Genomic DNA, 15,166 nt, shown 5'->3' with positions numbered 1-15,166 from the left:
TTCTCTGCACTGTGCTGTCTAGTTGGCAGTGTGATGGGTGGTCCTGTAGCAGTGTCCACAGTCACTTTCATGTCCAAGTGTGCCACCTCCAACCACTTGACTGAAACCATTTCATCTCACCCACCGCACTGAATTTTAAGATGTGTGGTCCACTCTGTAGGAGCTTGTATTAGCCACTGCATGGCAGCATGAGTGATGGGTGGACAAAGTTGTCCCACAGGCAGAAAAAAGGTTTGCTGTACTGTAAAAAACCCCCTGATGTACCTGGGGCTAGGGGTTTTAAAAAAGTAGCTGATGTAGTGACCTAGCTTGACTAACAAAATAATGCACTAATACATTGAGAATCATTCAGGTCTAGAGTAAACCAAAGCCCTTCAGTTACAGCTATTTCACACTGTCTTGTAGTTAGTCCTTTGTTAGCCATTCAGTTACAGCTATTTCAGACAGGCTTCTAGTTAGTGCTTTGTTTGTCAATCTGCATCACTACAAATGCATGGCAACACTAGGTCTCAACCCAGCTTCAAGTACACTGTTCCCAACAGTTCCCAGTAACTCTCTGCTTGAAACCTCTGCTTGGATTTTAGATGTTGTCAGTTCTATTTGTCAATGACAGTTGAACAGTGCTACAGTCTTCTGGTGTAGTCTTTCTGGAAGGATCCATGCCTGTCCTTGCTGCCACACTATTGTCTTGAGTCCACATCATCAAGACTTGCTCTGCAGTCACAGCACCACAGCCAACCATTTGCATCCTATATGATGTTCCCATGTCATCTACACCAAAGATTCAACCTTTCTCCAAGTCTTAAGGATTGCAATAAGCTGAATGTGCACATTCTCTGGGATGAAGTCTTAACAAAATATTTCATAGGTATGGAAATCGTAGAGTATCAGTTTGGCAGCATTTGGTCAATGTGTTTATGGTGTGACACTTTTCACTCCCTTAAGTGTAAAATAATTTTGTAGAAGTTTCATTGATATCAACTCTAAAAAAAACTGGATAGCCAATAACTAAAAGGAAATGTAACTAGTGTTGAAGAAACAAAACACTGTTTGATTCGATTCTTGTTTTTCGCCTATGCTATGGATTCACATCAGGAACAATAATAGGAATACAAAGTAAACATTCACCTTTGCCCACCACACGAAGTTTCTCATAACCATCTAGCTTGTTCTCCTCGGACTGCAATCGCAGCTTCAGCTGATCAACAAAAAAGTAAATCTGGCTAACATCATCAGCACCATCAAAATCTCGATACAAACCAACAGGAACCTGTGTACAGAAAATGCAAAATACGTTAGATCTGTTACTTATATATCTAAAAACAAAGATGACGTAACTCACCAAACGAAAGTGTTGGTATGTAGATAAACACACAAATAAACACAAACACACACACAAAATTCAAGCTTTCACAACCAACGGTTGTTTCATCAGGAAAGAGGGAAGGTGAGGGAAAGAAGAAAGGATGTGGGTTTTAAGGGAGAGGGTAAGGAGTCATTCCAATCCCGTGAGCAGAAAGACTTACCTTAGGAGGAAAAAAAGACAGGTATACACTCGCACACACACACATATCCATCTGCACATATACAGACACAAGCAGACATATGTAAAGGCAAAAAAATTTTGTCATTGTTTATCTCAGTGTCCGTCTGTCTGTCCATCTATTAAAATCCCTTTTTCTCAGGAATTGGTGTATGTTTCAATTTGACATTTATGTCACTTCATAAGGTCTATAATCACTTGGCACAGTAAAAAACTTAAGCTTCTAAGTTAATGTAGTAAACTGATGTGACCATTTATGTCAGCTATTTTGATACTCACAAACTCACTCATCGAAACCTATAGGGGAAATTGGCGTTAACTATACTTATATTTTTCTTCCCTCGAAATTTTACTTAAAGAATGGTTTTTTAATTATTCATGGCTCTGGAGGAAAAACCATATAAAATCTATGAGCACTTTCTTTTTTCCAGTATCTCACACAGATTTTATAGAACTGGAGAAGAATTTTGACCCTATTTTTCTAAATAGGGTGGCTGGGTTAACTATTTATCTAAATAGGGTGGCTGGGTTAAGTGGACCATATGTCAGGGTTAACTGGACCTCTTGGTTAAATAAATGTATTACAGTACCGTAAATATAAAAATTTATTGAATGACATTAGTAACAATGCTAAACACACATTCGTGAGTATATTAATGGAAAAAATCATGGAAATAACAAAGCTACTGCACAATGAATTTAGTGATATCTGTCTAGAAACAGATCATGTTTCGCTCAAACAGTCCATGGGTGTACTGCCAGTCCATAGTGTCCAACGGGCACAATATTTCGGTGATCAGACATGTTGCCATTGTCAGGTGCACTGATGAACTGAGCTACTGAGGGCCGGCGGCCGTCTTAAATCGCCCCCTATGAGGTGTTCTCTCGATTGTCTGCACCCATAGCCACGCAATGGCAGTTTCTGAGACACTGGCGTCAGCGTCTGTGGTGGCGTCGGTGGAATTACCTCATCCGCCTAGCCACCCGTTCGTTTTCTTTGCTGAGCGTCTCTTTAATTAGACACAATGCTGTTTCCCATGCCTTTCAGAGGTATCTCGGTTGATGGAGTCCATCCCCGGTATGAATTTTGATAGCCTCTCTAACGATGCTGTCCCAGTATTTAGATGTCTGTGCCAAGACCCTGGTATGTTGGTAGTCCATTTCGTGATTTTCGGACAAACAGTGCTCTGCGACCACCGATTTGTTGGGGCACCTAAGTTGAGTGTGTATCTGATGTTCTTGCAAATGATCTTTGATGGCTATAACCTCAGCAAGGCATGGGAACCAGCATCGAGTCTAATTAAAAAACTCAACCAAGAAAATGAACGGGCAACCAGGGCGGACGAGGCAATTACGCCAACGCCATGACAGACGCCGACAATAGCATCTCAGTGACCACCAATGTGCAGCCACGGACACAGACCTGTGGATATTGTATCACAGATACAGTCCCTTTGACTGTTCAGAGATGTCACCAAACCCACCCAAAGATGTAAACAAACACGTATGAGCAGCACCTATTAGATGGAGGAGGTCCGACAGCTGATCAGTTCCAGTCATTCCAACAAGAAGGAGGTTCAACCATGCCTAAAGGGTCAATATCGTGGTTTGATCACATCCGCATTGTTATTTTGTGCCAGGAAGGGCTCTCAACGAGGTAAGTGTCCAGGCATCTCAGAGTGAAGCAAAGCGATGTTGCTTGGACATGGAGGAGATACAGAGAGACAGGAACTGTCGATGACATGCCTCATTCTGGCCACCCAAGGGCTACTAATGCAGCAGATGACCGCTACCTACGGATTATGGCTCAGAGGAACCCTGACAGCAACACCATCATGTTGAATAATGCTTTTAGTGCAGCCACAGGACGTCATGTTACAGCTCAAACTGTACGTAGTAGGCTGCACGATGCACAACTTCACTCCTGACGTCCATGACAAGGTTCATCTTTGCAACCATGACACCATGCAGCATGGTACAGATGGGCCCAACAACATGCCGAATGGACCGCTCAGGATTGACATTATGTTCTCTTCACCGATGAGTGTCAAATACGCCTTCAAGCAGACAATCGGAGACGTGTTTGGAGGCAACCCAGTCAGGCTGAATGCATTAGATATACTGTCCAGGGAGAGCAGCAAGGTGGAGGTTCCCTGCTGTTTCGGGGTGGCATTAAGTGGGGCCAACATACGCTGCTGGTGGTCATGGAAGGTGCCGTAATGGCTGTACGATACGTGAATGCCATCCTCCGACCAATAGTGCAACCTTATTGGCAGCAAATTGGTGAGGCATTCATCTGCATGGATGACAGTTCATGCCTCCATCGTGCACATCTTGTGAATGACTTCTTTCAGGTTGACGATATCGCTCGACTAGAGTGACCAGCATGTTCTCCAGACATGAACCCTATCGAACATGCCTGGAATAGACTGGAAAGGGCTCTTTATGGATGGCATGACCCACCAACAACTCTGAGGGACCTACGCCAAATCGCTGTGGAGGAGTGGGACAAGCTGGACCAACAGTGTCTTGATGAACTTGTGAATAGTATGTCATGAAAGATACAGGTATGCATCAATGCAAGAGGATGTGCTACTGGGTATTAGAGGTACCGGTGTGTACAGCAAACTGGACCACCACCTCTCAAGGTCTCGCTGTATGGTGGTACAACATGCAATGTGTGGCTTTCATGAGCAGTAAAAAGAGCAGAAATGATGTTTACGTTGATCTCCATTCCAATTTTCTGTACAGGTTCCGGAACTCTCAGAACTGAGGTGATGCAAAACTTTTTTTAATGTGTGTAATTCTAAATAGGAAATGACCTCCGTGAAGACCAAATTGAACTAAAAATGCAACCGACTACATTTTATCAAACAATAAGGAGCTGTATAAGGGGTATTTATTTGATGAGATATAACAGAAAAAAAAACAAGCAAATAGTACAGAATGTTAGACAATAAAAGAAAGAGATAGATGAAAGGTATTCAGGCAAACAGCAAAAGATACTGGAGTAAAGAAGAAAGAAAAAGAAAATAAAATAAAAAATGGAACAAGGCAGTATAAAAGAGAGTGAGGGTTTCAAGAAACAGTAACAGGAGAAGAGCACAGTAGAGTATGCTGAATTAAACAAATCCGTCTGGAAATTTATTTAAACAATGAAAATTTCACAAATAAAACAATTTAAATCAATAGCATTATCAATTAAAATGGTGGATGGAAAGGAGAAAAAATTGTAGAATAGATCTGCCCAAACAGTGATCCATGAGTGCAAGCTCTTCAGCCACACTCCTGCCTAGTGCTTCAAGCACGGGAGCAAGTGGTGCTGAGGGATGAGGAGGAAGAGGAAAATGGAGGCTGCACCCAGACGCCAGTTGTGTTAAATTAGATTTGCATTCTGCAAGCACTTGTCTAAAAAATAAAAAGCGAAGACCATATTGTTCAATGGGAATGGAAATGAGTGTTTGACGTCATTTGCCGGGAGGCCCCTTGCGGTGTAGGTCTGGTCACCTTGGTGCAGACCTTATTACATTCAATGCCACATTGGGTGACCTGCATGCCAGATGGGGATGAAATGTTGATGAAGACAACACAACACCCAATCCCTGAGTGGAGAAAATCTCCATCCCAGTTGAGAATCGAACCCAGGCCCGTAGGTCATCAATCCGTCATGCTGACCACTCAGCTATTGGAGCAGACACATTGTTCAGGGATGAATGGGAACAATTATTTCAATGTTCAGTTCAACACAAGTTTGCAAACCTTTTTTTCTGTTATTAAATTGACCATGTCCCACCAACATTTAGATTTGAATTGATGTGTGTATATTACTCATTATAAAATCAAAATGTATGTAAATTTATAAACATCACAACTTAATGTCAAATGCCTGTATGTAAAGCATTTTGTAGCTCTGTTCATCATATTAGCACCCTTAAACGAACTTATTTATTAAAATAATAAAAGTTACTGCATTGGCAGAAAAATAAAAGCTGAAAATAAACATACATGATAAAAACCTGCTTTTAGATGTACACGGCAATTTTCACTCTTAGAAACAGTTGAATTGTGTTACAAACATGTCATTCAGAGTTTCCCACATGTGCAGTCTTCAGCATTCAACCATCTCACTCAGACATCTGCTCAGAACACTGCAGTGGTGGGAAATCCAAAGCACTGATCAGACTCTGCTGCGCTCATAGAGTGTGAGCATGCTCTGGGAGCACAAACCTTGGCCTGGCCCATTGTAGAACCATTGGAAAATTTATTTAAAATTTAATATAGCCCAAAAGATGAATCACAAGTAGAGACAGTTAATAATGTCATTCCACAAGTAAAGCCAGATGAGGTGTATAAAGCCATTAGATGTGTCAAGAAAGGAAATCGTGATGGTGATGATGGTGTTTCAGTAGACATGGTTACACTGCAGAAAAAGTAAAGCAGAAGCATCATGTTTATTGTAAAAATTAAGAGTTATGGAAAGCTACCATATTCAGATATTATGTTTTACACAAGTAAGAGGAAGATTGATCAGTATCTGCATGCAGTGAGCTACCTAACACAATACCCCCTGTTGTGTTATGATTAGGATGTTAGTACAAAGAGCTTCCACTATCTACGCTGTTGACAAATACACACAGGAGACTGAAGTGTGTTTTTAAGTCTGGGCATCCACAGAAATTTATCCAGGGAGGGGCTGTCTCTAAAATTACATTTTTTTTATGTACATAAGTTAGACAGTTTTGAGATGTGTTATGCCTCAAGAATGAAATTTTATAGGTGGTACAAGAAACTTATTCTATCCCAAAACACTGATGGTTATACAGTCAATATATAAATAAAAACTCTGTACTCCTGATTCCAGGGAGGGAAGGGGGTTGCAAGTATCCCCTCTTGCTGCCCTCTTCCCTCTTGTGGACAGCTATGAGAATGTATAAATAATTAGCATGTCAGAATGAATATATGCCATTTTCTCTATTAATCCTACCTGGTAAAGGGCCCAGACTGAAGTGCAATAGACCTACTCAAGTATCAGTCTGCCGATGACTTTATATGACACCTGCTTAGTAGGTTTCCTACACTTCTTGCGGATCTGTCAAGAACTCGGTTTGGCAACTATATTACCTATGATTAGTTTTAAGTGAGTAATCGCCCCATATGCATACATCTAGATATTTAATGGATATGACCTTTCAGTTTTTGATCAGCAACTGTCTAATCACTGAATGACCAGTCTTCTTGCATATTTATGTGCAATACATTCCATCTATTTACACTCTTCCTTGCACCAAGTGGTTGACCCTCTTCAGGTCTTCCTGCTTTTCACAACAATTTTCTAGTGTTGCGACTTCTCTATATACAACAGCATCAGCCATGAACTGACTCATGGAGCTTCTGACATAAGCCACTAGATCATTTATATAAATTGTGAACAGTAATGGTCCTATAAGTCTCCCTTTCGGTAGGGGAACTACGCCTAATATCACAACCATTTTTACTTCTGGATAAAATTTTGCTGTTATTACTTTCATTAAGTTGCTTTTTTAGTTTTTAAGTAAGCAAGCTGTTTATTGTTGCCCCTTATCCAAAATAATTAAGTGAATGTCTCATCGAATAAACAATTCAAAAATAAAAAACCACACAAAGTACGTTTAGGCAGTTTGGAAAAAAGTATCCCTAATATAGCATCAGGGGTCCTCCTAATATCATCGTGTGCAATATTAGAGATACTAGCTCTAACAATTTTAAAATAGAATTAAGGAGCAAAAATAAATTAACTGAAAATTTTAGAACATTATTATATTTAATTACATGCACAAATACAGTGCTGTCATGCAATTTCACATATAAAAATGTCATACACTGCTCACATTATAAAAAAGTTGGAATTTATCCTTCCAAACAGAAATGACAAATAAAGGTTTTATAGTCAGTAGCTCCAGAACATTGTTTATGACACCACATGTGACATTTAGTACAAGTTATCCATTTTTCTTCAGGCCTGTCAGTCAAATGAAGCTCACAATCATTTTCACTTTCATCATCTGCAGACACTGTCAGTGGTTTATCAGAATCTTCATCTGATTCTGAGGATGTCTCCAATAATGGCCTACGTGAGACATTCCTTTTCTTAATTACAATAGTTTTCTTTTCATGCATGATTTTTTTCCTTTTATGTTTTGCAATGAGTTGATTATTTTTGTTTTATCTATCAGCAAAAATAGTTTTTGCAACATTTTTGTTCGATTTTTTTGGAAATGTCTTCAATGAGCTTCATTTTATACAGTGTAGTTGTCAGAACAGTTGCTGGGCAGCTTGGTCATCCTCTTTTCTTCGAATGAACAGTTTGGTCCTTCAGTTGTGGCAAGGGGCTTATATCCATCAGAAAAATTCTGCAGTCATTTGCAGATGGTGAGGATGTTTCACACCTGGCCTGTCCTCGAACAATGTGTGTACCACTCTTGTTTACAGGTGGTTGGGAGCCACTAGGTCCAGGCTGGGGCTCAAGTAGTTCCTGCCTGATGTGACTTGTTTCAGCCAGATAACTGTCATTTTAAGGTGAAAGATGGACAGAGTCTAGTGGCTCGTCTTGTTGACCAGTGAACATGATAGTCAGCCACTGAAAATTCATGGTCTTGGAAAATGTTTCTGTTCAGTTATTCTAAAACCGTGTTTGCTGTAGCTACTGTGGCTGACTTTTTGTAAGCTTCAGCAAACAGCTTTGCAATCTGGAAAGGACTCACCACTCTACCTATACGATTTTTCAACCAGTTTTCTATTTCCTGTGCATATCTAAGTTTTCAGGGGAAACATAAATGTTCCATCAAGAGGTTGCACCTTATGACAACAGTGAGGTGGTAAACTCACAATGCATACACCATTTTCCCTAGCTGACTCAAGTACGAGTAAGTTTCTTATATGTGAATAGTGGCCATCTAAGACCAGGACGAAGGGGTCATCCTTGGAAGGTTTCACACTTTCTAAAAGCTGATCTAGAAACCGTTTAAGGAAACTTTCAGATTACATCCATCCTGATTTGTGGTAGACAGTCATGCTTCCATTCGTTGCCCTATCTAACAGCTCTGGTTTTTGATTTTTTTTTCGTGGAAATACAAATAAAGAAGGTATAAAGTGACTGGTCGCACTCATACAAGTAACAACTGTTACTAATTATCCTCTCTATGCTGAGGATTCAGAGCCAACTTTCCATTTACCTTTCAATCCAATAACTTTGTCTTATGCTGTAGAACTGTCAGACCAGTCTCATAACAATTGTAAAGTCTCTTAGGGTCAAAATTTATCTTTTCTAGAAGAGATTCGTAAACGTCAAAAAACTGCTGAACACTTTCCTTGCTAAATCCTAACTGATGCTTGTTGAGGTTTTCTTACACTAAGCTCTAAGCGTCTCCACATAAATGAGCGGAGCCATTTCCAACCAGCAATAGTTGTCTCTTTATTAAAAAGTGTTCGTAAAGAATTTTTTTCTGCTTGCGTTGTTTCTTCAGTTTCAGTACATTACGTTCCGGCCATAATTGATTGTGACATTTTCCCTTCATAGCGAGTGTAATGAGTGCTGCTTCTCAAGGTTCGTTTGCGGATTGCCTCACATGAAGAACTCTCATTTCATGCATATGCAGTCTAGACAAATGTTTGACTTTTTCCCCGAAATATGGACTTCTGCCCGACAACGACAAGAGAGACTGTATTGCCTGTGGTGCTGTGAAGTCTGTGGAACTGCGTAAGGGGAGTGCAGACACTGACATTCCATTGCAATTTCATTGCGGACTTTGTGGAAAGCGAACCAGCATCAGGAAAAATACGTGGTTCGAGTCCTCTACATTATCGATTGAGACGAGCATAATTCTTGTGTCGTGCTGGATTCGTGATTACACTGTGCAAGCCATATTACCCCGGGTATGGCAAAAAAAGGTCTTGTTGCTGCAGCTTATACATCGCACAGACTGTCATAAGACGATAACACCGAAGACGACTAAGGTAAGTCGTCTCCTTTCAATTTACCAGTGCTTCTCTAACGCTTTTCTTTTGTCGTTCTCTAGTGACACCTTCAAACATACTCGTAACGCACGCCACGAGGCCTCCATAATTGATTTACTATCGCAACTTCGATATGTATCGTTTGGAGCGCTCCAACTTCGATAGGCAATCATTCTTGTAAATTACCAACTTTTGCTGTGCACAAAACTTTCGAAGAATTACACAAACTGAACGACGCTGCACATCCAACCAAAGATGACACAGTACTGAATGGTTTCTGTTACACATCTGATGAAGCTACTCCCGTCCAGCAGTTATTTAGAAGGGTACGATATTAGACTGAGGTGCGATAATAGGCAGAGTTCCCCTGCACCTCAAGCTACTTCTCCAGTACAAACGATATGCCGTGTTCCATTTGTCATGAATTCTTCAATCCATACTCAAACCTGCACTGTTATTCCGAACATATTTCGTTCATCAGACGTCTGTGCGGAACTGTACTGAACGCCTTCTGGAAGTCAAGGAACAAGGCATCAATCTTGGTACTGATATCTACTGCCTTGTAGATCTTGAGGATGAACAGAGCAAGCTGTGTTTCACATTGACATCAGCAATATTGGTTGTGCGTCTATTTCACGACCCATCTTGAAAATGGTGAGGTGTGTGAGGAAAAGTAATGAGACAGCGATCTGGCAACACTATGTTGTTCTACTTGTGTAGACGACTACGTAGGCCCTACACCCCTTCCACATGCCCAGTCCGAGTTTCAGCTCCGTTCAGCCATCACGGGATTTCCTGAGAGTGCCATCAGTGCAGCTGTGTTTTTCTTTGCGTTCCGAAAACGGAGCAGTGGAATTTAGAGCAACGTTATGCCATCAAATTTTGTGTTAAATTTGAGTGATCTGTGATAGTGACATTGGAAAAGTTGAAAGAGGTCCATGGGGAAAATTCATTAGCCAATGCTCAAGTATTCCTTTGGCAGAAATCATTTTTGGAAAGTCGAGAACACATTGAATATGAACCTCTCTCAGGGAAACCTTCACCATCAGGGGCCCACGAAAACGCCAAACGTGTGTGTGTGTTCTTGTGGGATCAGACTGACACTTAAAAAAAAAAAAAAAAAAAAAGTGATGGGCGACATTAGATTTTGACCAAAATTTTGCACATTCGAAAAGTCTGTGCCAAAAAGGTGCAGAAAAACATCAAAACTCAGCAGGACATTTGAAGAAACGTGTGCATTGATTTTCTTGAGAGGATCGCCAATGACCACAAATGTTTCAACCATGTTATCACAGGTGATGAATCCTGGAATTTTGGGTACGATTCTCTGACGAAGTGGCAAAGTGAAGAGTGGAACACTGAGACATCTCCTCAACTGAAAAAAGCTCGAATGAGAAAGTCAAAGATCAGAACAATGCTGTTTGCTTTTCTGACATTAGGAGGATAGTGCATTAAGAATTTGTTCCAGCAAGACAAACCGTCAACCAAGTGTTTTACAAAGATGTCCTTGAAAGGCTCAGGAAAAGCATGAAGCAAATTAGACCAGACACTGCATACAAGTAGGTGCTGCATCATGACAATGCCACATGTCACGGGGCAGACCTCAAAAAGCATTCCTGTTGTTCCACAGCTCACCTGTTCACCTGATCTGAGTCCTTGCACCTTTTCCTTTTTTTCTCTAAATCGAAAAATGTCTTTGAAGGACGTCATTTTGGGACTTGAAGTCTTTGAGTTCTCCTACCAGGAACAGCTACCCCATGGCTGTAGAGCTACCAGAGGAAACTACTTTGAGGAGGACAAGGTTGTTTGAAAAAAATGAAAACTTAGACAGGTAAAAAAAATCAGTCTCATTACTTTTCTCATACACATCGTAGAAGCGTTTGTGCAATCTTGCTTGGCAGCCTCAATGCGCCCCCCACCCCCACCCACTTCCACAGGCCTGATTGTGGCGAAACAGGTTTATTTTGCTCCGACTCGGAGCTGCCTCTACCACGGCGAAACAGGTCTACTTTGCTCCGCCTCACAGCTGCTTTACCAGGGCCTCTACCAGACCATGTAACGGCCTGGCTGAACAATGTCTCTCCTGGTGGAAGAGGAAGGAAAGAAAGTCATGTTCATCGACCTGTGCAAACGGGCATACTTACGCAGCCCCGAATGTACAGTTTTTCTGAAGCGAGAAAGAAGCTTGATGGTGGCGCCCTCTGTTCTCGAGCGTTATTTAGAAAAACACGCAATTATATACTGGGTGGGAATTTTTGTGACCGGGACTATAAGGGCCCTCCAACAAATTTGCGCCTTAAACCATAAAATTAAATACAGGAAACATACTACCAGTAAAGACAACAGACAAGCAAGACAGTATACTTTTCGTCAGTTTTTAGTTCTCAACATTTTTTCTCTCTGATCTTCCTACAGCTTTACACAGCGTGCTTCCCTTTCTGCGAAATTATCTATTAGCTCATCGAAGTTCGTCTCGTAGGCAGTTTTATTTTCAGTAGCTAGGATGGCAAGCCCAGATAATTATTTTCAGCTTACTGAAGCTTCGCTCAGAGCATGCAAATATCTTCGATAATGTGCAGTATATTCTTAAAGTTATACGAACATTAGGAAACGCTTCTTGTGAGTCATGCTTGCACAGATGTTGTAAAAAGTCGAATGCATTTGATGTTTCATTAAGTTTGGTTACTGGCTTTTTGAATACGGCGAGTTCCTGGCAAAAATCAGCTGCATTCAAGTATTTAGAATATTTTCGTGCAAGATGGGCTACATTTTTCTGCAGATCCTCAGTCGACATATGAAAAAATGCGTGGGCACTGAGGGAGGCGAAATTTTCATATAGACTCTTTGCGCTCTCTACCCTTCTTTCAATCTGTGTTAATATTTTGCCAAATACTACTTTTACATCTTAGGAAAACAGCCCAATCTAGTCTATTGTTCTTGATTCGACCTCGCAGAGTTCGGCGTAATGCCTTTTCTTTCTGGAAGTTTGTTTGATTTTGAGGATTTGCTCGATTTCCAACTTTTTTTGATACAGGTGTAGCTGCTTTGATCCAATGTTCTGTTGGTTTTTCTCACAATTCTTGTAGGATCTTTAACAAGACCTTGAGGTCTTGCACTGGCGCCACGGAACGCAAAATGATAATGTCCTTTTTTGTACATCTATGTATATCTATACTCTGCATACTACTGTGAAGTGTATGGCAGAGCTTACGTCCCATTGTACCAATTATTAGGGTTTCTTCCCATTCCATCCACGTATGGAGCGCGGGATGAATGATTGTGTGAATGCCTTTGATCGTGTAACAATTATTCCAATCTTATCCTCACCTGCCCTATGTGAGTGAAACCTAGGAGGCTGTAGTATATTCCTCGAGTCATCATTTAAAACCAATTTTTGAAACTTTGTTAATAGACTTTCTCGGGACAGTTTACGCCTATCTTCAAGAATTTTTCAGTTCAGTTCCCTCAGTATATTCATTTCACTCTCCCATGGATTAAACAAACCTGTGACCATTACTGCTGGCCGTCTTTGTATACACTCAGTATCCCCTATTAACTCTATCTGGTACGGATTCCATACAAGTGAGCAATATTCTAGAACCGATTGCACGACTAATTTGTAAGCAGTCTCCTTTGTAGACTGATTGCAGTTCCCCAGTATTCTACCAATAAACCAAAGTCTATCATCTGTTTTATCAACGACTGAGCCTATGCAATCATCCATTCCATATCCTTACAAAGTGTCGCACCCAGGTATTTCTATGAGTTGGTCGATTACAGTCCCAGTCCCAGAATACTACGTTTTTTTCGTGCACATTTTTATATTTCCGAACATTTAAAATAACTTGCCAATCTTTGCACCATGTTGAAATCTTATAATGATCTGAATATTTGTGTAGTTCGTTTCAGACAGTTCTTCATCATAGATAATTACATCACCTGCAAAAAGTCTGAGGGTACTATTAATATTGTCTTCAAGGTCATTAATATACAGCATGAACAGCAAGGGTTCCAACACACTTCCATGGGACACATCCGAAGTTACTTCTACATCTGAATATGACTCACCATCCAAGATAACATGCTGTGTCCTCCCTACCAAAAAGTCCTCAATCCAGTCAGGAATTTCACTTGATACCCCTTATGATCGTACTTTTGACAATGCGCGTAGGTGTAGCACTGACTCAAACGCTATTCGTAAATCAAGGAATACTGCGTCTGCCTGCCTGTCTTGATCCGAAGCTTTCAGTATGTCATGTGAGAAAAGTGCTAGTTGGGTTTCACATGATCGATGTTTTCGGAATCCATGCTGGTTGGCATTGAGGAGGTCATTTTGTCGATACCTTAATATGTCTGAGCTCAGAATATGTTCTAATAATCTACAACAAATCGATGTCAAGGATATTGGACGTTAGTTTTGTGGATCACTTCTACTACGCTCCTTGTAGACAAGCGTCGCCTGTATTCTTCTCCAAAAACTGGGCACTTTTTGTGCGAGGGACCTACAATAGATTATAGTTAGAAGAGGAGCTAATTAGAAGTGGGGCTAACTCAGCCGCAATTTCGGTATATAATCTGATAGGGATTCCATCGGGCCTTGGAGCTTTGTTCAGTTTTAACGATTTCAGATCTTTCTCAACACCACCGGCACTAATACTTATTTCATTCATCTTTTCAGTGGTATTTGTATTTCGACGTCCACTCTATTAATCTCTCGAAGAATAATAGCCCGAATAGTTACGTTGAAGATAAATTTAAAATCTGTCACCAGGTGTAGCAGATGAACTGCTTCGTGCGTAGACTCTGCGGCAAGAGGAGATTCTTCAGTTTCTAACAGAGCTTTGACAACTTACGGTAAATTATTTAATATAGCTGTAACAACTAGGTGTTTAGCCGACCGTCTTGTTTGACTGCATCCTTTTAAGTTGGTTTTCGTACACTTTTGCGTTATTTTCCACCACATCGTGGATGCCCAAATAGGCTAACTGCTTCTGATTACGATGACGCTGAATGCACGCCCACAAGATTTAAAGAATAAGCTAGACACGGTGCAAACTCTGCCAGCTAGTTTATTTCCACAACTCTGGACTGGCCTTCGTAATATATGCCGGCCATATTAGAGCCATTATCGTAAAATTGTCCACGAGGTCCAAAACATCAGCTTTTATTTTTTCTAGAATTCGCTGTGTGAAATACTCCTATTCTCCAGTCTTTCCGTCTACTTCTATGAAATCAATAAAGCTTCCTTTATTTCACATTCAGTTTCTGTTATTCTTATATAACGAATTACCTGGCTCATTTGTTCTGTGTGAGATACATATGGAGTGCAGTCAAACATGATGGTGAAGTAGTTAGTCTCCTTGATATCAGTGATAATAGTATTTCTAACTTAGTTTGCCATCAGGGTAAGGTCGGGTGTATAAATTTGTCTTACGCTTTCTGGTATGAGTTCGCAGTAGCATTTTCTCTACATTCGCAACACTTAACGACAACGAAAAACAACATTCAGCTGTTGGTTCTGTATTGACGCCATTACAAGTAATCTTGAAGAGCCCTGCTAGATGTATAGGTTGTAGAAGTATATATAAGTTTTTGTTTCAAATTATGTAATCGTTGTGTATCGTATGCAGT

The 15,166-nt window shown here is 40.6% G+C and overlaps 1 protein-coding gene across 2 annotated transcripts in view; it reads right to left on the bottom strand.

Annotated features, from left to right (window-relative positions):
- Positions 1 to 15,166, bottom strand: part of LOC126474952 (serine/threonine-protein kinase Nek8) — a 321,061-nt gene that overhangs the window by 270,209 nt on the left and 35,686 nt on the right. For both annotated transcript variants that reach the window (XM_050102469.1, XM_050102470.1), the window contains exon 5: positions 1,129 to 1,270. In XM_050102469.1, the coding sequence (XP_049958426.1) occupies positions 1,129 to 1,270 (142 nt within the window). The remainder of the gene's footprint in view (positions 1 to 1,128; positions 1,271 to 15,166) is intronic.

Source organism: Schistocerca serialis, chromosome 4 (genome assembly GCF_023864345.2).
Source record: "Schistocerca serialis cubense isolate TAMUIC-IGC-003099 chromosome 4, iqSchSeri2.2, whole genome shotgun sequence".
Taxonomy (NCBI): domain Eukaryota; kingdom Metazoa; phylum Arthropoda; class Insecta; order Orthoptera; family Acrididae; genus Schistocerca; species Schistocerca serialis.
This window is presented reverse-complemented; position numbering and strand designations above follow the sequence as displayed.